We start from the raw sequence: 25,857 nt of genomic DNA on the forward strand, positions 1-25,857 counted from the left end.
CTCATAACTGAGTTAAATATGGTCAGGGTTTATGAGTCAAAAGATAACTATTTATGACTGAAATACAGAGGAGTTCATGGTCAAGTATATCTGAGTGTGCCGGTTATTAACTCCGGACATCAAGTTACTAAACTTAGAGTATAATAGGAGTATGTTCAGCAGAGGTACAGAAAATAGTGCTCTAACATACAGTAGACGTGCAAGATGCATGGTTGGGAGGTTTCAGTTACAGAGAACTAACATGTAATGGCGAGAAGCAAAACTATAAACCCCTATGATAGAAGGGGGGGCATAAAAGATATAAAGGTATAAACAAGGCGTGATATTTTATTTTGTACCTATACAAACACACACACATACTGTATGTATTGTGCTGTTATGCCATGCCTCCTACAAACTTCCCCTGCACTGGGAGTAAAAAACAAGCAACGTTTAAAAAAATATGTCACACTGTTGTCAGTCTGCCGTGGCATACCTGAGGATCTCTCACGGCACACTGGTTGAAAAACACTGTTCTAAGGAACCTTGTCGTCGTGTGGAAATCTAAAACGTACTAATAGCAATATAAACATCACCAGGCCAGAGCCCGCTAACTCAGTGGTATAAGTATCCGCTACAGCAGGGCCAAAGATACCTGTGTATAGTAGCTATAGGGGGGTCCTATCTTATGCATAGCAACTTAACCTCTGCAGCAATATAGCTTGGTGTGAAAATGTTAACATAGCAATACGATATTAGAGAATGCGCGGTAGGTAATGTCTGCAGACTTTGGAGGTGTTAATGAATAATACTACTTCCCTAAACACCATATCAAAAATGAGTAAACTTTAACCTAGCCCAAAATAGCAAATGAATGCAAAATAGTATTAGCATATATACCCTATGCAAACGGACCCACAGCTTTCCTAATATAAGTGATTTTGCTTGTCTGTTGTTTCTAGACCATACGAGCATTAAAGTGCTACAATAGTTACATAAGCAGATATTATAGATGTGGTGCGCTAACGGTATTTGATAAGATATATCATTATGCCATATATACATATATTTATAACACTACACGTACATATTCACATTCTAATGTCCCTACACATACCCATATTTCCTAGAAAGGGAAAATGCATTAGTATTCATGGTGTTATGAGCAGCTATCAACAGCTGTGTCTGCATAACTGAATTAGGAAAAGAGAAAATAGCTTAGCTTTGCAAAAATGGTAAGAATAAAAGCTTAGGCCCATCTAAATAAATATGATTGATAACTCACATTAGATATGTAAGTAATATAAGCTGGGAGTATCTTTTATAAAGAGCATGTATGTGTTGGTCTAGTGTAAAGTCAGGACCCCTAACATATCTACACATGTTATGTTCTATAAACCATTTTAACTAGACCCCTTTTTAAGTTATTATTACAACAACTAATAATTATTGTTGGAGGAAATAGAGTCTCTGTGTAGTAGGGAAATCTTAACTTCTATCAAAACCACTAAATATAACCTATCCATACATATCATTGGGCCTCTGAATTAACTATGCAAAATTGAGTCAGCAGTAGAACAAGTTATCTTCAAGATGTCTAGGGGATTAGAGGGAATATAATTAAAGCAGTCTTAGGAGTAAGGTCAATAATTTAGTTTAGTATATATGTTACCTGCTTCAATCTCTGATAGAGAGGGTTTGGGTTACAGTGATCTACTAGCTAAACGTAAAAGTGTTCACAGTACATATACAATATAAGTATGAGTGACTCATTGTGTAACTAGGGGAGGAATCTATAGCTAAGAAACACACCCATTTTGCAAAATAGACACAAGGAATTTGAGCAATAATGGCCACATTTCAAAGAATCAGAGCGCTAAAAATTGAACCCTACCATAAATAGCACTGCATACACTATTCCTAAAAAAGCTAGTAAAGTGAGCCAAATGACTAACAAAATGAATTCTAGTTAATAAGTTGAAATGCTTGTCACATCACCATTGGGAGAACATCTAACCTGGTGATGTTCACATGCCTGTCATTTCAGGATGGTGGCGCTTTTAGCAAGGCTTTCAAAACAAATGTTAAAGTATAGTTAGTACTGGCATATCCAAATACTTCTAAGGATGGGGCTAAACAGCCTACTCATTTAGCAAACGGTTAATGGACAACATGGAGTTATAATAAGCTATTCTACATTCACTAACCGTAACCATGAATTTAAGGGGAGGACATCTCGGCTATCATTTCCCAGCTCCCGTGTAAATAATGAAATCCAGAGAGTGCTATATTCTCCATACGGGCCTCAGCCTCTGATGAACTCCATTAAGGAATAACAAAGTCTTAGGGAGCATTACCCAATGTCCGTGAGAGATCTAGTCAGAGTCCTGAGAGATGGGGTAATAACAGATTCCGGGGAAAAACAAGTGTCTATGTTTCTCTGAAGGCATAAGTTACCGTCACAGTGAACTCCATAAGATTCGGGGAAGACATGCTGCGTGTCGATAAACCATGCGTTCAGCATATCCCCATGGGAGGCCAAACAATCAACCTACGCCCAATCTGTGTGAGATTAACGAGGAGAGCAGGGCCCTCTCAGTTAGCAATAGCCAGCCTATAGCGGAGTCTGTGGAGAGTATAATCTGCGTTATAGTTGTGCTTATTGGCCTCATCGGTGAAGAGAAAACAACCCGCCAAGCGCAAACCTGTGAGAGTAACAGTAGAGTGGGCTTCGGGTCACCATTGCGGTAAGCACATACCTCTTCGCTGCTGAATGCCGATAGGGAGCAAGGAACCCCCATTTTTATAGGGGATGGCTTGGGGTCCAATGACTGCCGCATCTCTACCTTCTGTGGGATCAGTTCCAATGCCCCGGTATCGCTCACTGCGGCTGGCGGATAATCGGGAGGCAGCAAACCGTATTGGCCATGTGGTGGGTAATCTCTATCTCCCTCGCCAATGCGAAACTGTGGTAGGTGGTGGTGCGGTACTAAGATGCCTTCTAATGGAGGATCTTTCCCTGGGTCTCCGGACTCCTCACCGGCAAGTGTACTCGTGATCTTTCCTCGAAGTGCTGATCTCAGAGTGTCTGTTAGGTCCATAAAGCAGCTAGTGATCTGCCAATCTAGACCTAGCAATAGGGCATAAAGTAGCTCCTGAGGCTCCTCCATTTTTCAAAGCAAATCCAGACTCCGACCTGTTAAGACTTAGACCAATAGAGGTGTAGGCAGGCCCAAGTATCACGCCATTTGCAATAGAGCAGCTCCCTCCTAAAAGGGATACTAAAGTCGGAGGTAATAATGAAAGTTGACTCAGGCGGCGTATTCTTCCGTTATAGATCAGTAGGGAGATGTCTACATGCAAATTGAGCTTGTTCTTTTTCTATAAGAATATACCTTGTTTAAGCATGGCCTAGTAGCTCAGACTAAACACGTCTGATCACCTCGGCTGTTGGCTCCGCCCCCCAAAATTAGAGGGTTTTTAAATAAACTAGAATGCGCTTTTATGGATTAGCAAGTCCGATTTTAGGAGCCAATGTTCTTGGGTTTAGTCACGGACTACAATAGAAAGTATATAATGTACCGTTTAAAAGGATATTAAATATGCCTTTTTCTTGCAAATAACATTTAATTACCCCAGTAATGCTGTTTCAGGGTTACTGACCACAACATTTGTTTTGTTTAATCTAAGTATTTCTGAAGCCATTTAGCACAGCCACTAAACCACCACTTTTTAATGTGATAGAACAGTGCAGCCAGTCAAAAGCCATATTGCCAGTGCTGCTGATTAAAGTGCATGCATGCCAAAAGCTGCTAGCTCGGCTGATGCTCTGGTGCGTGCACGTGCTCTCATCACCAAGAAAAAAGCCGCAGCTGTGGTTGGATGGCCGTGCTGAACGCATGCAGAGCTACTTTTTTACAAAGTATTTTGAAACACAAGATGCAGAACCAAACTAAAATTAGATAGTGAATAAAGATGGTTAGGATGAAGGCAATTTGACAAGTTTTTTTTATTTTTTTTATTGTGGAAGCTAAATAGATTGGGTCAAATGAATAATCAAATGTCATTCTTTTTCAGGGGCACCATGATAGAAGAGGAGCAGTTTGTCAACATTGACTTGAATGACGATAATGTCTGCAGTGTTTGTAAGCTGGGCACTGACATAGAAACCCTGTCTTTCTGCCACATCTGCTTCGAGCTAAGCATTGAGGGTAAGATTGACTTTCTCATTATATTTGTGTTCTGTGTGATAGGGAAGCTGCTCATATGTCAAAGCAAAGTATTTTTATCTTGTCAGCAGAATTTGGATTGACATTTGTCTCCTTTAGGATAAATGTTCCTGATCTGTCTTTTTAAATTTAACTCGGCTGTGTATCTTAAAGGGACATGAAACCCAAATTTTTTCTTTCATGATTTAGAAAGAGCATGCAATTTTAAGCAACTTTCTAATTTAGTTCTATTATCTAATTTGCTTCATTCTCTTGATATACTTTGCTGAAAAGCATATCTAGATAGGCTCAGTAGCTGCTGATTGGTTGCTGCACATAGATGTCTCGTGACTGGCTCACCCATGTGCATTGCTATTTCTTCAACAAAGGATATCTAAAGAATGAAGCAAATTAGAAATAAATTCAAATGTTTAAAATTATATTCTCTACTTGAATCATGAGAGACAATTTTTGGGTTTAGTGTCCCTTTAAAGGGACATAAAGGTGCAATAAGAACATGCTCTTTTGTATTCGTGCATTTTCTTATTGCATGGCTGCTTACGTATAACTGTTGTGTTTAAGCCCTGAACTTCGGCTCCAAAGCTGAACATGACCAGTGATTGTTTGATTGTTGGCCACAAACGTGTACAGCTGTGGAGCGGAAGTTCTTTGCTATTGCAGAGCTGGTTTTAAGTATTTATATTCAAGCAATAGTGTAATGCGTTACAGCATATTTTATTGTGCCTTTTTAAAGGGACACATTACTCAAAACTTGTGTATATGAAACAGCATCAGATAAACATGTTTGAGATATATATATATATATATATATTATTGTCCTAAGTCTCTGGATTCTGTCGGGGGATCTCCAACTTTAAAATAGTAATTTTATTATATAGATAGAGCAGAGACATTTTTGGGGTATCATGTCCCTTTAAATTAAATAATGATCATGTTGGTATAACATAAAACAACTATATAAAACTGTTTTTAAGGCTAAGTCATTTTTCTCAACACTTTTTTTTTTTTTCATCTTTTTAATTCAAATTATAACCCTAATATAGTGCTGAAGTGCTTTGTTTTCCCCTTTGCAGATCTGTGTGTGCATTGTTTGAAATATGCACCCTGCTCTTCTCTGAACAGATTTAGGTAACTTGGAAAGTATAGACTGTCAGTGAGATGGAGGCAATGATGAACACTTTTTTTTTGTTTTTGTGTACAATTTGTACCTTGTCCCACGCTTTCCACTGAAACCAAGAGGCAAATTTTATAGACTTTCAAAAAGCTGCAAATTGCTTACACTAGCTGTTTGATTTGCAGGTTACAGAGTTTTCTTTTTGGTTTCCCAGGGAGCTTGGGGCAAGCACAATGTTTACATAAAAGCAAACAATGTTTAAGGTCCTTTTTAAGGAATAGCAGCATTTTATTTATTTTATTTTTTTTGTCTTCCTTATTTTATCTAAAATAGGGTATTTTCTAGACTTGTGCAGCTGCAAAAAAATTGGTCCGGCCGAATCTTTCCTAACAAATATTTGGGGAAATTGAATTTCCCCAAATATTCATTGGCTGAACTATTCGCTATTCATTTCATTTTCAACTAAACAAATACTGAATATTCATAGAATGTTTACATTTGTTTTCGTTCCTTAGCTACAGGTGAAAACATTCACCTGTAGCTACTTACCTTTAGCGAGCTGAGCCGCACTAACCCGGTCCTCCTCTTCAGAGTCCCGGTCGCACTAAAAGGAGGCATAGTGAGGCGGCTCCCAGGGCCAGCGCTCAAAGACCTTCACCTTTAGCACAGGTCCTAGTAGCGACTGCGCTAAGCCACTTAGTAGCGCTGCCGGGGCTCTGTGAAGGAGAAGACCAAGTTAACGCGGCTCTCCAGCACGCTAAAGGTAAGTATTTAACCATTTAAAGGAAACCAATTAATGCTGACTATTTTCGTTCGCATTTGTTTTCTTTACATTTTGTGGTTCATTCGTTTGGATATTTAGTTAGTGACCAAACCGAATGCACATGCCTAACTGTTTTCTTTCTATGCAAAAAACGCTTTTTATTTGCTAGTGGAAAAATTGTGCTGTGTCCCTATGGATTTGATGTGCAAAAACATGCAAAGTTATATCGGATTAAATGACTTTTTCATGCAATAAAACTGCTCTTATACATGAGACAAAAAACTCAAACTACTAAACTATTTCAATGGTACAGAATAGTCAAAATTTAAATTTTTTAATATAATGATCTTCACCGCGCCCCAGGCAGTGCTAATAGGTGGCTTAGAGCAGCGGCTACCAGGGCCTATGCTAAATTCGAAGGTCTTCTAGCGCAAGCCCTGGGAACCGCCACACTGCCTCCCTTTTATCGTGACCGGGAAAGACCATGATATTTGAATCAAATTTCCAATTTACTTCTGATCAATTTTACTTAGTTCCCTTGGTATTGTTTGTTAAAGCATAATCCTAGGGAGTGTGCATGTTTCTAGCCATCTGGCTGCAGTGTTTGTAACTATGTATAACATTGCAATAAACATTGTTGCAAACACTGCTGCCAAAGATTGCTAAATACACATGCATGTTCCTAGCAAGGTTTACTCTTCAACTAGTGCGTTGTTGCTCCTTAAAGGACAGGAAACCCCAACAATTTACTTCTATTATTAAGTTTGCTTCATTCTCATGTTATCCTTTGCAGAAGGAACAGTATTGCACTACTAGCAACTAGCTGAGCACATATAATTAGCCAATCACAAGAGACAAATGTGTGCAGGCACCAATCAACAGCTAGCTTCCATTAGTGTAGGATATGTGCATATTCATTTTCCACGAGGGATACCAAGAGAACAAAGCACATTTGAAAGAAGTGAATTTCAAAGTGTCTTAAAATTACTTGCTCTATCTGAATCATGCAAGTTTAAATTTGACTTCCCTATCCCTTTAACCAAAGGATACCAAGAAAAGGAAGCAAATTTGAAATAAAATGGAAAGTTGTTGAAAAGTGTGTGCTCTATCTGAATCCTGAAAGACAAATGTGGGGTTTGGTGTCCTATTTAAATAGTACTCTTTTATATTCATGAATTCTGGGAGTTTAATTTTTCTTTAAAAAGGTTTTTACTGTACAGGGAGCTGACAATCTGGTTTGAAGAATGATTGATATTGTAAGTCATTCACTAACCTATGAAGTACATGTAGTACCAGCTGTAAGACATTTTTCTAGGCTTAAACATTGTTTTCTTCCTTGTCTTGCCGTGTGATGTAATCTGTAGACCTGTGATTATTTTACTCCCTGTTACTTGCCCTGATCAGGTTGTCACACACTCACATCCTGTATTCCCTGGCTTTCTCATAGCACAGATTGTTTTGCTATGACTGTGATCACGAACTAGTCATGTGTGCCCTGCAGTGTACACTTTTTAAATTGCTTCTCCTCGTTTATGAAGTGAATTTGATTTGGTTACGTAACAAAATGTTTGCGTTCACATGGTTTTTAATGGAGAAAATACATAACAAATATGTTTTTTGTTAAGCTTTTCATTTGCAAAATAGTAAGCGGTACAGCTCAGCGTGTTAGCCACAATAGCTTTTTATTTGTCTTTTATGTTTTGTAAATAAGCCTGGTGTCAATTATTTCATTTTCTCAAGTGCATATAATTATATAACATCTATATATACATTTGTAAGCTTTAATTTAGAATTGAATCTTTCACAGGCCAAAACCTTTTTGCAACCTTTTTAAAAAGTAAAAAGCGGTTGAATACCCAAATCAAATATTTGTGTTATAGCGATAGAAGGATATTTTTTATTTTTAATAAGGCTGGAGGGAGCAGGTTTATGACATATAGTACTATGGGATTTAAAGGGATATTCTGATACAAATTTTAGATTACTCGAGCATGTCATTTTGACAGCACTGTGTTTAATACCCACAATAAAATTGAGCATGTAGATGAGGTCTAACTTAGGAGCTACAACTCACAAGCAGATCAGGAGTGGCAGTCGTGCATAGCTGCCAATCACATAGTTTCCTACATGGGGAGCTGTGTTTAATTCCTCTTTAATATTTATTTCCTTTGTGTGGGTTACACACTTTATTTTTGCATTACTGCTCTTCGCTAACTAATAAAAGCCTGTAATTGTCACATCAGAATATCCCTTTTGAAGATCTTTTTACAATGTATTTTTTTTGCAGAAACCGTATTAATAATGAAATGATTTGCATGTGACCCACAGGATATATGGTGTTTGATCTGAGTCTAGTATGTATAGATGAAGGACAAAACCCCACAAACGCACGAGACATCTGCTTCCTTTGTGAAAATGCAAATGTGGCTTTTAAAGTGTAGGCTGTAAGAGTGGAGGTGAAAGGGGTATGATGTGAGACTTCAGAAGGCCGCTTTTTTTTTTTCTTTTTTCTCAGCAGGTTGAGAGTAAAATACTTCAGTTTAACCAATTAAATGGAATGCAAGACAAGGTATTCCTAACAAGCTTAAATTTAATTATTTTACCTGCTGGAGTAAAATAGCTGCTTTACCTTTTTTGTAATTTGAAGTGGCTGCACTTGTCTGTTGAAACCACCAGCTCTGCTAAAAATAAGAATACTATGAATATTGCCGTATTCTCTAAAGAAACACTATGTAAACAGGATGCAACCTTTCGGAGGTGATGGAGAGAACTAAGACTATTTAAAATGGTTTTTCTGCAGCTACATTGTCCCTTAAAAGGGATACAAAAGTCAAAATGTAAACGTTCATGATTAAGATATAGTTTTTATTTTTTTATCTTCGTTTCCTTTCCATGGGCGCATACTGAGGTAGCCTCAGGGAGCATGCATATATCTTGAGCACTTAATAGTAGCTGTTTTTGTAACCGTTATACAGCTAGCGTTCAACAAATGTGCACTTTCCTGAGCCTACCTAGCTATTGTGCCTTGGAAAGGAGCTATGTTTTAACCTCATGAGAAAAGGGAGAAAAAAGTAATTTGCAGTTTTTGTTTCACTTTCCGCTAAAACATAAAAGTTGAAACTTTATACAACAGAAGAGCCCAAGCATTTCCTTTCATGATGCAGATAGAGCACATTATTTCACACCACTTTCCAGTTTACTTCTATTATAAAATGTGCTTAATTTTCATGGTATCATTGGCCGAAAGAGCTTTAAGTATACTACTGGAAGCTAGCTAAACACATCTGGTGAGCCAATGACAAGATGAATAAATGTTCAGCACTGCTGCTCCAGAGCCTACCTATACATGCTTTTTAACAAAAGGATACCAAGTGAACAAAGCAAATTAGATAAAAGTAAATTTGAAACCCACGCTTTATAATTGAATGCTCTATCTGAATCCTGAATGAAAAAATTTGCTTAATTCTATTGGTATCCTTTTATTGAAAGAGCAGCAATTCACTACTGGGAGCTAACTGAACACATCTGGTGAGCCAATGACAAGAGGCAAGTATGTGCAGCCACCAATCGACAGCAAACTCCTTGTAGTGCATTGTTGCTCTTGAGTTTACCTAGGTATGCTTTCCAACAAAGGATTCCAAGAGCAAATTATAATAGAAGGGAATCAGGAAGTTGTTTAAAATTTGCATTCCATAGCTAAGTCGTGAAATTTTTCATTTTAATTTTACTGTCTCTTTAAGTTTCCTTCATTCACTGGTAGAGTTCTTGCACCTTTTGTGGCCAAGGAATGAAGCACCCTTATGGTATGACTAGGAGACAGAGCTCGATGGCAATGCACTTTTGTTTGGAACAAATCAAGTCAGAAACTTGAAGAAAGGACTTTGCAATACTCAACTAGGAATGAGTCTGACCAGCAACTTGAACTTAACACAGGATTTGATCACATGGGCCGGAGGCAAATGCACTCGGGGAAACCAACCAATTGCAATAGCATTTTGTAAACAAAGCTTGTTTCAATATATTGGGTACAATGTCATGTCACTCTTTCCTATTTGTCATCACTGCAAGAACTTAGAAACCAGAAATGTTTTATTTCTTATGTTTTTTTATTTTTTTATTTTTTAGAATATACATATGTATAGCTATACCATACACCTCTATTTCTGGATTCATGGTATGGTCATGACAAATCCAGTACACACATGCGTAGGTAGTATTTAGTGATAAATTAATGTACCCTACCTCTGATATTCTTCTTTACTTTCCTGCTTGCTCTAGATCATGCTACATTGTGAAGATAAAAATGAACCAGTTTTATCAGATATGACTTAGTTCAGGAAAAAGGGTAAAATACATCTGAACTAATGCTAAACTTAGGACTACCAGTGTCTATTACATTTTGGGTTGGCTGTTGATTTAAAACGCAGGTGCAATTCCGTAATTGTGGTAAACCGGTTTAATTTCCTGTGCAACTTAATTTTTTATTATTTATGTGGTTTTCAATCAGCACCAGCGGGAAAACGACTGATCTAAGCTGTGCACATTTTAAAATATTTATTTAAATTTCGTGATCGCAAATGCTTGTTCTGTTACTTATGGAGATTTGAAGGACACTAGATAAAGATGATCTGACTAATTCAATATTTTTAATTTTGCTCGAGCCAAAGGAAACAGCACAAGTAACAATATTGTGTGTAGGTAGGTATGTGTATGTATGTATGTGTGTGTGTATATATATATATATATATATATATATATATATATATATATATATATATATATATATATATATATATATATATATATATATATATATATATACAACACACACACTTCATACAAAGTAAATAAATTCCACACAGAAGGGGCTATGGAAGGGACAAGCTACGTTTCTTACATTTTAAGAACAGACATAGCTTGGATTAGCTTGGATCTCTCTATATACTATAGGACCCTGCTTCTTATTGACTAAATTGATGCACATACAAAAAATTCTATGTTTTAAAATCTGCAGAGCCCTGGTAGTTCCCAATTGAGAACTCTGTCGCCAGCTGTACAAATTTAAATGTCCACATCTGCTTGGTACCTGCTACAGAGCACCTGACGCATACAGTCCCTGTCTTTAACACTATTTTTAGAGATATTTAAATGACCACTCAATGCAGTAGAAGTGCATAATAAAAAGACAATGCATTAGCACTTTCAAATAAGCAGGAGATTATTTTTTTTTTTCTGACAAATATATTTTTTCCCCATTTTCTTGCCCCCTGTATCATGTGACAGACATCAGCCAATCACATACTAGTATAGTTATACCCTGTGAGTTTGTGCACATGCTCAGTAGAATCTTGTTCCCCAGAAAGTGTGAATATAAAAAAACTTCGCAAAATTTGATAGTGGAAGTAAATTGAAGTGTCTTAAAACTGCTGCTCTTTCTTAATCATAAAAGTTTATTTTGACTTGAGTGTCCTTTTTAAGTAAATCCATAATCCGACTCTTTTATAGCCTAACACTACCTTACAAATGCCATGACTACTTCCCTGGCCAGTGCTGCTGTCTTTTTTGGCTTTCGTGACCTTCTGGATCAGTGTGTGTTTGTTGTCGGTCTCCGTTCTTGAGTGAATGTTATCTTATGACAGCAGTGAGCGTCAGAGCGCAGCACTCTAGCACAGCCTTGTCCCCCAGTAGCGACACCACTACTCACTATTCAGTGTGTAAGTTATGTTAAAAATACATTGCTCACTGTATAGTAAATTCTGGTAGTCACTAAGCGCTTTAAAAAAAACAAAAACCAGAAGTCCAGATGTAAAGTTTTTCTATTTTTATCCCCACTTGAACATGGCATATTGACGATCAGGGGCTTGTGTACTTCAGGAGGAGAAGAATATATTCCAGCGATACAGAATATCATGGCAAACTCTCAATATACCAGTAATTGAACCTAGCACACGCGTTGCACATAGCGCACCTTGCACACGCAACACCCAGCACACATTAGTACCTAGCGCATACAATACCTAGCTCACATAGTACCCAGCCCAAACAGTACCCAGCCCATGCAATACCTGTACCTAGCACATGCAATACCTGTCCCTATCTCATGCAGCACCTAGCTCACACTGAACCCAGCACAAACAGTACCTGGCCCCCACTGAACCCAACACAAACCGTGCCTAGCACCCACTGAACTCAGCACACATAGTACCAATAGTATAATCCATAATTTTTTGCACATTTTGTTGCTGTTAGTTTCCCATCTATACTTGGCTTTGTATTAAATTTGTTTGGGAGACTGCCAGTCTCCAAGTCCTCTGGTACCAGGAAATCTTTTCCAGATCATTACAGTTAGGCTAAGACAAAACGAACACTGAATGTAAGGTGGGCTCTAGCAGCCTCATAACAAAGACTTATTCCATGGTGTGGGTATGAAAACTTCCCACAGCGAAATATCAGGAACAAACATGAATCAACTTAAATTGCAAGCAGCAACTATAGGGGTGGACTGCACAATTCAGTGGTTCATATTGTTAGACCTAATAAAAACTATGTGCCTGCTATAGTTAGCGAGATTCACTTAAGAAGAGAGTGCATACTTGTGCATATCTGAGTATATAGGAGGTAGCTATTAAATATCTAATAACATGGCGGTCCTGTAGCACCTTCTGTATTACTGGAAACTGAGTGCATGTGCTAGTCGCCACAGTGTACAAGAATACAATTTTGTGGGTCAGTATTGGCATAAATTAAGGTAGGTTGACAGGTCAGTAAGGAAAACTAGGAGACTCCATTGAATATTATGCAAGTACTTCTAAATAAGGCTAATGCAGAGAAATACCAACCTATGCAAAGATCAGAAACAAATAAAGATTTCTCTCCAGTTATTTTCCCCACCTGGGTTCTAGAAATATATTAAACCTATTTGGTCTAGCCTGTATGTAGTGGACAAATTTGACTGAAGTTAAGATGTAGTTGTTTTATGCGAGATGTAGTATACATCCTTAAATATCTGTCCCAGATGCAACAAACGCTGACTTTTTACCTACAGTTAGCCATAAAAACCAAAGGGATCAAATAAATAAAAACTTACAAAAAGGTAATAAATAAGAAAAAACTGACCACCCCTACCATGGAGTAAATATTAATACTTGGGTAAATTCAATCTGCCTATTATTCCCAAAATGTGGTTCAAGATAAAGGTACTTTAGGGACATTATTTGTTTGTGTCTATGGGCCACGGTATCTACACATCTGAATTAAGTTCAAGAGTCCTACAAACGGCCGACACATTAGCCCTTATTAGGGTAAGGCAAACGCTACAACAATTTTAAGAACAAGCATGGCAGCAGATTTTAGCGTTAGAGTAGGTTACAGCTGGGAGTAGTTCGTTTGTGATAACAAGCCTGCAATGTTAATCTAATTCCGGGTCACCCGACATGAAGGTGCAGGCTGCAGCCAAGCTCAGACTTGTGTTGCTCCGATGTGACATCAAGTCGAGTAGTGAAGGAGGTCTGGGTAGCAGTCTGTTCCCATGGATAGTCCCATCTGTACTCCGGAAGGAGCCGGTAGGTACCAAATAACTCAGTCACATTGGGCTCAAGGGCCAGGAGAGCCATCAATCAGCCATAGTTGCTACACGGCTCACTAACCAGTCACAGGATTGAGGTAGTGAGTGCGGGCAGAGCCGGCTTTATGGTCGCCTGATCAGCTATTGGTGGAGGGCTTCTCCATGTTCCCCTATCTGGGATGCCTCTAGGTGTAAGTCTTTTGATCGTCCGTTATATAGTCTTGCAGTTTAATTTGTAGTTGGCAATTTGTCCCCAGGACAGGATTTTTATACAGGTTTTCTTATGGGTTTTTGTTACTGTTACCTTGATCCCATGGAGAGTCGTCTTATGTTCACACCAGAGCGGAGCCCCAACCCTCCAGTGTTTTCTTACAGATTCCTGTTAGGCCGCTGCTGACCGATCCGTCTACGATCTCGCTCAGCGCTGCAGTGGCTCTGAATTTTACTCAAGCCCTTCCGCTATCAAGGGAGAAAATGAAGTGCCATTTCTATGGTGTAATCGCCTTAATAGATGCCTTTTTAGCCCACTAAATAAAGATTTCGCTCCGGAGCTCAGTCTCCATGCGTCCTGCTCCGTTCATGGCTGGCTCCGCCCCTCAGTTGTTTTTTTAACTACATATAAACATTTTATAGTACAATAAGCAAGAATAATGCGACTTTCTTAATTACTGGTATTGGCTTTTTAAAATGTAATGGCTAGAGGGAGAAATATGTGGGTGTTTAAGGTCTCTTTGTCAGTCTCCACTGGGCTTCCTGTCACAGCCCCAGGACACAACAGGTATTAGTTTTCAGACCTCTTTTTTGATAATGAGGTTTAATTAGCAAGACGTCAGTCTTCTGTCGTCTACTGTGGTATATAGGTGTGGTAGTGAAGAGGCTTATGGGGGATCATCTTGATACCTAATGAAATGGTTTATCACATCCTCTCAACTGGAGGCTGACTCGATAACTCATGGTTATGTGTTTATATACTTTATATTTTTCATATTGATATACAAAAGGGAAAAAAAAAACGCCAGGCTTTTTAATGCATTCGTTATACAATAAAGTAGTGTTGTGAAGTTAAAAAAAAAAAAAAAACACTGGACGAAAAGCAGGTGACCAGGCTGCAGAACTGTAGTTAGGGTAATGCAATGTCCTTTTCCTAAAAACTACACCTTAGGTTTCATTCTAGGCCCTGCCCAGACCTGCTTGTTTTTTATGTTCTCAGAAGATGATGAGAAACTTAGGTTGATGAGAGAAACCTAGGTTTCCACATGTCTAAACCCAATACTTTATAGAAACCAAAGTTTACACTTTTCTTCAATATTCGAACAACTATTCTAACTTTGAGAAGTCTACATACTATGCTCGGGATACTTTTGCTTCAAATACATAATTATTTCTAGCATTTTAGTGTTTAATGTGTTAACCACTTGTCTGCCATTAACATAATAGCAGTAGTGAGACCCATCATTGACAACTAGTAACACGCACAATATTGCTGTGATTTAACCCCTGTTGTGCCAGGGCTACGTAGATAATTGTTATCTTTGGTACTAAGTTACTTACAACCTTACCTACCTGTTCTTAGCTCCTATATACATGTGACCAAAGACTCAATTCTTTAAAAAAAAAAGATTTCTGGCTCTCAGAAGTCCATATACCAGACTTTTAAGTGCCTGGCACCTAACAAACGCAATTAGCACTTTCATTGTCTTTATTCTGAAGGTTTATATATCCTCACTTTTGGTTATTTTCCTTGTGCACATTCCTATATCCTGATATAGATCATACAAAATCTTGGTGCTTGTGCTCTGTGGCAGGTTATTCCCATCAGGGATAAGGGTGAAGTATATTCTACTCCTGGTCTCTGGGTTCTATAAAGAAAGGAGCTTTAACATTCTTTAGAATTAAGCTATTTAAGTGTTGTTGTTGTTTATACCAATGAGCATTTTTAAAATTCATATTATTCCTGTCGAGTTTGGTCAGCCTGGCCACTCAATGTAGAATGACTTACGAATAGTCTCTGATTTCATATTAAGTATTAAAGGGACAATCAACACCAAAATTGTTAGTGTTTAAAAAAGATAGATGACGCCTTTACTACCCATTCCCCAGCTTTGCACAACAAACATTATAATATTTATATACTTTATAACATTTAAACCTCTAAATTTCTGCCTGTTTCTAAGTCACTACAGACAGCCTCTTATCACATGCTTTTTATTTGCTTTTCACAACAGGAGACTGCTAGTTCATGTGGGCCATATAGATAAAGTGTTCACGCCCGTTGAGTTAGTTAAGAGCACAACACAGCACTGATTGGCTAAAATGCAAGTCAATAGATAATAAAAAGGCATGTCATCAGGGGGCAGTCGGCAAAGGATTAGATACAAGGTAATCACCTGGGGTCAAGTCCTTTAAGAAAAAGTGTGGGAACTCGCCAAGACTTCCACCCACCCTCACAATTAATATTATTTTACACGCACACACACACACTATTATTAGTATTTATATGTATATAATCTATACACTTCAGTTAATGAAAACAAATAAAAGGTTGAATGGTTGCCTTTGGGCCTGAGAATCCTTCTCTGACACAGAGTGTAACCCACTTAAAGGGACATTATACACTCATTTTTTTCTTTGCATAAATGTTTTGTAGGTTATCTATTTATATAGCCCATAAAGTTTTTTTTGTTTGTTTTTTAAATGTATAGTTTTGCTTATTTTTAAATAAGATTGCTCTGATTTTCAGACTCCTAACCAAGCCCCAAAGTTTTATGAGAATACCGTCGACTACCTTCTCCAGCTTGCTCCTGTTTGTGTAAAGGGTCTTCATATGCAGTTAAAGGGGGAGGGGGGAGTGTCTTATTTCCCACTTGCAGTGGGCTTTCCAGCTACCTTTTCAACAGAGCTAAACTGAGAGCTTCTAAATACGTTTTTAAACCGTTTTATACTGGATTTTTATATCGGTATCTGTTCATATTATTCTTTATATTAGTGTCTATTACATGCAGTTATTATTTCTGCTGAAGGAAGCTAAATAACCTCAGAACAAGCCGCACAGAAATGTAAGCGCCATGTGTTGCACACATTGCAGGGTGATCACACAGTAGGACCGCAGACAGGCTTGCATTTAGTGTATTGTAGGAAGTGTTACTGCCCATTACTAGAGGATCTCACTATCCCTCTAACCAGAGTGTGCTCCAGCTCCTCACACCAGCAGCAGCAGCAGGGTTTACTGAATCATTTATATGCTCTGTTCAGAGGGAACTTAGTTCTTTTTGCAAAAATAGTGCTGGAACTCTGTTCCCATGCTTTCCCACTCGACTTGACCCCTGGTTATCACAAAAGTAAAAAGTATATTAATATGCAAAACTGGGGAATGGGTAATAAAGGCATTATCTATCTTTTTAAAACTGGTGTAGACTGTCCTTTTAAACAGTAAGCTGGAAATGGATCCACCTACATGTATATTATCCGTGTATAATGCATAGCTTAGAGCAATGGTGTACTGAGCACGCACATAAATACATTCAGTTGTCCAAATTAAATACGCTGTGAGTTTGGCTAATGTGGAATGTCGTTTTACTGTTGTGTGTTCTCTAAATTATCTGTAATCAAGCTGTTTAATGAGAAATTAGCTGCAATAGGTTCCCTATAGTGCACAAACCTAATGAGCTGAGAGAATTTCACCCTGTGGAAATGAATGGAGCTTTTGTCTGTGGAATGTATACAAACTTTTTTTTTTTTTTTGCAGAGATAAAATTTAACAAAGAACATTAGTTGTTCTAATGTTTCCAGTCAGGTTTTTTGCTTCAGAGCTTAATTTATTTTTTCCTCCCCCCTGTTGGCTCAAAGAATCTTGAATCATTTTTGAAAACTTAGATATTGACAACGGATTAAGCTATAATCAAGGACAATATGAGGTAATACATTGCTGTTGCTTTCTTCCTAGAAAATGTATAGCAATGAGCTTAAAGGGACAGTGTACCCTAACTTTTTGTCCTCTTTAATTTGTTCCCAATGAGTCATTTTAACTGCTGGAGAGTATTAAATTGTTTACAAATAGCTCCTTTATCTTTATTTTAGCACTTGAAATAGCAGGATACCACAGGCAAAATCAAACATACTGAAAGTTTCTATATTCTAGTATTGGCTATAAATAATGCTATGTAAACAAAGCTAGCAAAAGAAATAACACCCAGCGGGTGTTAGTAGAGATGAGTAATAAAGTGTTAATCTTCAGTTCTCTCTACGTAGTGGACTTTTGTTTACAGACAGAGATAATATAAAGAAGTGTGTGTACAGAAAGTGATAACATATATATCATTGTTTTTTTTCTTCATGCTGCATTAACTCCCTTTCACATGACCCAAATTCTCTCTTCCAAACAGGGGGAGGGGTTTATTTCTGCTGCTGACTTATAGCTTTTCTATAGTAAATACAGCATAGGTGGTGCTTTCAATAGACAAAATAGCTATTTTTAATATTGTATTAATTTTATTACAATGACATTTCAAGAGTCTTTCAAAGAAAATCCTCCCAATTGCTTGTATTGGGGTTTCGATGAACCGATACATTTTCTACTAGCTAAATATAGCTGGTTAGCTTTTTTTTTTTTTTTTGTGACAAGTTTAATCCAAATTCTCTTTAGCATTGTGTACTAAAGTGTATGTCTGAAATCTTTTTGTGTGTGCTTGGATCTAGTTATGTATAGAAGTAGTAAACGGAAACCTCTCCCAATGTATAAACTGTTTAGATAAGACAACTGCAATCTTAAGGTTTTTGTTCGGCTGCTTCTTTTTTAGGAGAATACTAAGGACCATTTTTATATCTCCTAATTGGTATTCCCTGAAAGTGTCATGTACAGTGAATATGTCTCAGCAGATGGCAGCTGCGCATCTGAGCGCTCATGTGTTTATACTTTTGCTGACAGAGCTCAGGCGCACATTTATTGCTAATAACAAGGGGCTGCTTTTTAGAGAGTGTGTACGAGTTGTGTTGAAAGCCCTCTGCTGTTTCTTTGCTAATTATGGGTTTGCTATAGTACATAACTGAACTAATATGTACTGCTACCACTGTTTTGTTTTAGCCGTTTGTTTTTAGTATCACGCAGCTGGCCTAGAATTTGTTAATGTGTCATTTTGGACCTAGTTGACAATTGTTTTGTGTGTTATTTATAGGGATGCACCGAAATTTCGGCCGCAGAAAGTTTCGGCCGAAAATAGCATTTTTTGTTATTTCGGTTTTTGTTTTTTTTGCCTTTTATTTTCGGCAAAATTATTGTGTAGCATATTTTTAATTTGATGCCAGCCTAGAGCTGCTGTTTGAGTTCATTACTTAACTTACTGTTTTACATATAATAATAGTTTTCTAGGACTATACTTTATTTTGATAATTGGTAACAAAACAAAACCGGTTAAATCTGATTCTGTTACACAGAACTAAATAAAGAATAATACTAGCGATGCACCAAAATTTGGGCTGCCGAAAATGTGCAATTCCAATTTCGGCCCAAAGAGGACCAAAATGGCTAAAAATGTACAGCCCTCCCCTGTTCTATTGCGTTACATGTCTATCCTTAGCATAAGGTGAGCAGCACAGCACTGGCATAGTACACAGCGCACACACATAAGTACCATTACATGATGATATTTGAAACCAGCAGAGAAGGAAACCAAAGTTCTGAATAGTGAATACAAAATCAAAGGAGGATAAGTAACATGTTTATAAACACTTGATATTATCAGACACAGCCCTAAGCACACACAGTGAATATGTATAAGCCTTATATACAGTGCTCATAGATCAGCCTCTTGTGCGTAGACATTCTATTCGCCTGAGGCAAATATGCATGCACACTTTATAAGCATAAGCCCCAAGCTCGCACACAGTTGGTACAAATTAGCACCCACCAGACAGTGTATGCAAAAAAGCACAGTAAGTTTCTATAACCACCTTGCACATAAGGTTGTAGCTAAGTCCAGTGGTCCTGGTGATAGGTGACAGGCAGACTCCATTTGGGGCTCCGGACATATAATCTGACGGGTCAGTGTGACACCCGAACCAGGAACTAGGCGGAGATACGATGAGAGACGATCAGGTGCAGCCACGCTCATCGCACGGATAACTACTCCCAAAAACAAAACACATGTCCACCTCGTATTGTTGTCTCACTATAACCACGCTCTCCCTTATAGAGCTCCAGTTTCACTGCAGATCACGCCCTACTGTACATGTGACCATGTCCATTTGTTGGAGCTTTCCCGCCTACAAGCTCTCTCAGCTACACACACACACTGTAGTTAAAAAAGAAAAAACAATTTCGGTTTCGTTTCGGTTTTCGGCCAGGATCATCCTAAATTTTCGGTATCGGTTTCGGTCCAGAATTTTCATTTCGGTGCATCCCTAGTTATTTATTAAATAATGGAAATATTCTATCTACAGGGCTGGAACTTTCCACTGGAGCCATGTGGGGGTGTTTTTTGTTTCTTGTGTTGTGTGTTTTTGCTTTTTTTTTTTTTTTTTCCCTCTTCTATCTAGTTTCAGGCTGGTATTTGATATTCTCATGATTTTGCCATTTTTACAAACTTACCTCTGCTTATCCAAGTGGTTGACCAATTTTGTATATTGGCTTTAGGAGTCAGAGCAGGTTACTGTATATAGAAATGTATAACAATGTAAAGTGGAGCTTATTAGCTCAAGTCATACGGTAGAAGTTAAAAAATGAATGAGACTTTTATTCATGAAATGTTTAGTATATACTTATGTTCAGAGATATTTAACATAAAACGCTGTAAGGATAAAAGCCGATCCTCCGGTCGCCATATTCAGCAATTGATTGACAGATGACTTGTTTGCAATCAACTAATCATTGTTTTCCCCCTGGGCTGTGACGTTTGTGCAAAGGGGCTGAACGACGACGAGTCATCTGTCAATCAATTGCTGACTATCGCGGGTGGAGGATCGGCTCTTATCCTTACAGCATTTCATGTTAAATCTCTCTGAAGAGCAGGATATACTAAACATTTCATGAATGAAAGTCTCGTTCATTTTTTAACTTCTGTCGTATGACTTGAGCTAATAAGCTCCACTTTACATTCACTTTAAAGGGACACAAGTTAAAATTAATGATTCTTTTATGATTCAGAAAGAGCATGTCGTTTTAAGACACTTTCTAATTTACTTCCATTATCAAATTGTGCACAGTCCTTTTTATATTCGCACTTTCTGGGGAACAAGATCCTACTGAGTATGTGCACAAGCTCACAGGGTATACGTATACTAGTCTGTGATTGGCTGATGTCTGTCACGTGGTACAGGGGGCTGGAAAAAAAACTACTACTTATTTGAAATTCAGAGTAGGTATTAAATGATTGTCTTTTTATTATGCACTTGTTAATTATGTTCTTCTGCATTTAGTGGTCCTGTTAGAGTAAGTACAGTTGGCCCTCGGTTTACAACGGTTCAATTTGCACCGTTTCAGAATAACAACCTTTTTTTCAGTCATGTAACTGCTATTGAAAAGCACTGAGAAACAGTGCATTGATTAAAATAGCCAGTAGGTGGAGCTGTCCGCTTGTGTTGCAGCAAAGATATGCGAGCCAAGCAAGCTAAAATGAATCAGTATAACTAACTAGACCTGAGCTATCGAGCAGCTTTCATAAGAACAAGATCTTCCTGTCTATAAATCAGTCCAGATTGGAATGCATAGAAATAATTGTTTGAAGAAAAATGCTAGTAGTGTGTGGTGTGATTATTTTATTAGGTTTATAATGCTGTTTAGCAAATGTTTTTGTTCATTTAACTTAGTTTAATTATATATTCTGTGTTGTGTGATTATTTTATTAGGTTTATAATGCTGTTTAGCATTTAAAGACTTCATTTCAAAGCTTTAAAAATAATGTATTAGGTGTTACTTATGACAATTTTGAGAGGGGCCTGGAACCTAACTCCCTCACTTCCCATTGACTTACATTATAAACTGGGTTTCAATTTACAACGGTTTCGATTTACGACCATTCCTTCTGGAACCCAACTGTGGCGTAAACTGAGGGCTACCTGTATTATAATTCTAGGAGCCAATGCTCCAAGGATATATCAAGCTTTGGTCTGTGCTTTAAATATCGTCTGTAATAGTTCTAGCTAGTAAGTGTGCCAAACTGGGTTGTGGCTTGAACCTTTTGGTGACTAAATAGATCTTGTCAGACAGGAACAGCTGCAGTTTATAATGCAAATTCCCCATAAAGCTTAATTTGCTTGAATCCAGTTACTTACTGGCTCATCAGAAAGTAGCTCAGTGTCGAGCAGCACTAGATGTGACAGGCAGTGTATTGTGATATAGTAATTCTATTTTTCATTACCTTAGAATATATATTTAGTCAGTGAATAGCAGGAAGTCGCCAATGACATAGTTGTCATACCGGTTGTCTGGCCACAACTTGTGTTGCAGTGCAGACATTGGGTACTGACTGTAGAGAATTGTATTTAGAGGTAGGTGAAGCATTCTGATAGTTAAAAGGATCTAAAAAAAAAAAGACACTACATTTTCAGCATATTTAAAAAACAAAACAAAAAAACTCAGTAGATCCTTTTAAAGGGACTCTAAATTCAAAATTAAACTATTCTGGTAGAGCTTGCAATTTTAAATGACTTTCCAGTTTACTTCTATTATCTAACGTGCTTAGGTCTCTTGTTTGTCTTTTGTTTTAAAGGATACCTAGGTAGAATGCACTACTGGGAGCTAGCTGCTAATTGGTGGCTGCACATATATGCCTCTAGTCATTGACTCACTCAATGTGCTCAGCTAGCTTTTTTAGTAGTGCGTTGTTTCATGTCCCTTTAACTTTTCAATACAAAGACTGCCATTTTCTCCCATTAACGTAAGACACACAGAATTATTGTATAGAAAATTAGCAAATCCAGTCAAGCTTTTCCATGAAATGGAGGATTTTAATTCCATGCTTTTGTTTCCACTATAAAACAGAGTATTGCTTTTTCTCCCCTTTAAAAAAAAAGACACCCCAGGATGTCAAATTTAAAGCATTTGGATACCTTTTTTTTTTTTTTTTTTTTTCTTGCCAAGTTTAATTTTGACTTTAACGTCCCTACAGCAGAACAAGGGTTCCTGGGCTTCACGAGAACATTATGGCCCCTTTTTCCTGCTCCTTTTTAAATCGCATCAAAGAAACAAAAGTTGTTCATGAATTGAAAAACAATTATGGCAGGGAAGTCATTAGAAACGTTGTGTTCTGAAGGCAGCGGCGTAAGCTTTGTCTCTGCTGGATTCATTTCAGTTGATGGGGTTGAAAGACTAAGATCACGCTTAACAGCTTACAGCACGAAAAGCAGAAAGATAATGGAAGTTAAGCAAGCATGAATTCTTCTTCTTCTCATGACACTTCATTTAAATTGTTTTGTGTCTCTCTATTGTTTGTTGTTCAGTTTTTGTTTTAAATTCAGTTTTATTTGGAATTAAAAAAGTGTCCCAAAGTGTTGTGCCTGAGCCATACTGAGATATATTATATTCTTGTTAATTTTCTTTTTATTACAAGTAACTAAAGAAAAAGGTAAAATCCTCAGCAGTCTGTGACAACTGGTGGGAAATAAATGAGCGCTCATCGAGAGAGGATCCCCAAAAGAATTATATTATATAATTATCAAGATGTATACTAGAATTATCAGTTTCCCTGCTTACAGCAGGCAGCTAAGACAGAGAGAAGTTTTTAAATGGAAATTGAACTTTTTTGGGAGGAGCCAATCTGGATTTAGACTACAGACAGCAAGGCTAGCCACGGTCATTATGTTGGTATAAAGTGCATAGTTTTTTATTTATTTTTTCTTCTCTGAATGTAATTGAAAGACCTCTCTCTTGTTGTGCAGTTACTACAAATTTGAAGGAACCTCCCTACTGGTATCCCCTCCAGAAGGAGTCTAGGGTAATGGCTATTAGTTGACATTTGTTTTCTAAAGACAGTAGTTTGTAATATAATCTCTATCTTTTCTAAATCAGAAATTCTGGTAAATTGTAACTCCTTGTTCTGTAATGTTTGAATTGATTTTTCTGTTTTGTGAATCGGCGCATAGATACTGCTTTTGATGGGGCATCATGGGATTGCTTCCTGTGATCTGGCATATATGTAAAATGTTTCACAATGAAGTCAATAAGATTGAAAACCTGTAACAGTTCATATATCATACAATTATTTTTTAGATTTATTTTCATGGAAAATATACTTTTTGAAAGTTTTTTAAAGCCCAAAAGTGTTTAAACTCAGTCAGCTCCAAAGCAGCAATGCACTACTGAGGCCTAGCTAAACATATGATGAGCCAATGACAGGAGGCATATGTCTTCATCCACCAATCACCAGCTAGTTCCTAATAGTACATTGCTACCCCTGGACCTCCTTAGGTACGCTTTTCAACAAAAGATATCAAGACATCAAAGTAAATACAGCGTTATCCACAGAAATGTTGGGGGCTGTGTAATACTTGGTAATACTAATAATTATAAAATGTTCTGCTAATCCAAAGCACAAATTAATTGCATAATTTGACATAAATGTATTTAATGATAATTTGTGCAATAAAACCATGACCATTTTTAATAGTCGTGCAGGAAATCCGAAGCCGGATTTCCCACACGGCTATTGGCTAAGAGGTGGAAACGTCACCTCACAGCAAAATAGCGTTCTGCCGGGGGCTTCCTTAGCAGCTCAGTGCGGGCGAACGCTGCAAACAAAGGAGCTTTCAGAATTAAGTATCTTATACTTCATGAATGAAATTCCCCTTTATTTGTTTCAATGGTAAATCATAGCGTTTCACAAGCGCTAGGATTTACCATCACTTTAAAAAGTTCCTGAGGATACCACTGAAATATGGTAATAGAAGAGTCATGCATGCTCTGTCTGAATCATGAAAGCTTAAGGGACATGAAACCCAATTTTTTTTTTCCTGATTCAGAGAGCATGTGATTTTAAACAATTCTCCAATTTACTTTGGTTGTCTAATTTGTTTTGTTCTTTTGATATAATTTGTTAAAAAGGATATCTAGGTAGACTCAGAAATTGTTAATTGGTAGCTGTACATATATTTGCTATTAGCTCACTCGGTGCATTCAGCTAGCTCCCAGTAGTGCATTGCTACATCTTTAACAAAGGATACCAAGAGAATGAAGCTTATTAAATTATAGAAGTAAATTGGAAAGTTGTTTAAAATTTGTTTTCTCTACACAAATCGGGAAAGGGGAAAAAAAATGTTTCATGTCCCTTTTTAAAAGCATTGTTAATTTGCACAAGCTTTTAGCATTCCTACTGAACAAGTCATTTATATGTATTTTGAAACTTTTATTTATTTATTTCTTTCAGCAAGGGACACCACCACTGACTGCAATGTCACATTTTTACATTATGGTATATTTTATAGATAATTCCATGCCTGTGGCTTGAGTTGACCAGCAGAAATGAACGTCTATTTTGATTGGTCACATACATTTGAATCCAATCTGACAGATTTAGTTCAGTTCTGGCAGCTTTTTTTAGGTTTAAACAAGAAATCTCTTAATTTATTGTGAAAATCGGCAATAGATCTGAATGAACATTGCCTGTATATTTGTGTTTCTCTCTTATCTATCTTTATCCCAAAAAATATTTTTATTATTTTTTTTTTTTTAGTAAATATGACATTGTCACCTGGTGTTTTACCTGTAAGTTCTGTGGCATGTAGACATATTTTACAAGACAGATGTAATATGTGAAAAAAAACCTGTTGGGGAAAACCTACAATAAACTATAATGTTTACAAATGTGTTGAAATTCAGTGTTCTCCCCGTCCTATATAGTGGTGATTTCACTGACCACACAGCTGAAATGTAAGCCAGTATTAAGATAAAATAAGCTAATGTTAAGTATTTTCAATGTTTGTAGCACAAATGATTGTTTAACCAATGTACATTAAATTCCGCAATTAATTTGTGCTTTGGATAGCGTAAGTAACAATTTATAAATAACGGATAATGCTATAATATTGATAAGTATTACATTGCCCCCTCCAGCTACTTAATAATGCCTCCCGGCTGGCAACATTTTGTGTGGAGAACACGAAAACGTTTATATTCTCCTTACTCTTTGCTTTTATTTGGTGTTTTCCTTTGCACAAGTTCTGTACTGTAGCAGTGTAACCAAACTGACATGCTTGTGTGTCAGGAATATTTAGGTCATGA

The 25,857-nt window shown here is 37.3% G+C and overlaps 1 protein-coding gene across 2 annotated transcripts in view; it reads left to right on the forward strand.

Moving 5' to 3' along the window:
* C3H21orf91 (chromosome 3 C21orf91 homolog) overlaps positions 1 to 25,857 on the forward strand; it is a 47,746-nt gene that overhangs the window by 7,420 nt on the left and 14,469 nt on the right. For both annotated transcript variants that reach the window (XM_053706009.1, XM_053706010.1), the window contains exon 2: positions 4,057 to 4,190. In XM_053706009.1, coding sequence (XP_053561984.1) covers positions 4,057 to 4,190 — 134 coding nt within the window. The remainder of the gene's footprint in view (positions 1 to 4,056; positions 4,191 to 25,857) is intronic.

This window comes from Bombina bombina, chromosome 3, assembly GCF_027579735.1.
Source record: "Bombina bombina isolate aBomBom1 chromosome 3, aBomBom1.pri, whole genome shotgun sequence".
Classification (NCBI taxonomy): domain Eukaryota; kingdom Metazoa; phylum Chordata; class Amphibia; order Anura; family Bombinatoridae; genus Bombina; species Bombina bombina.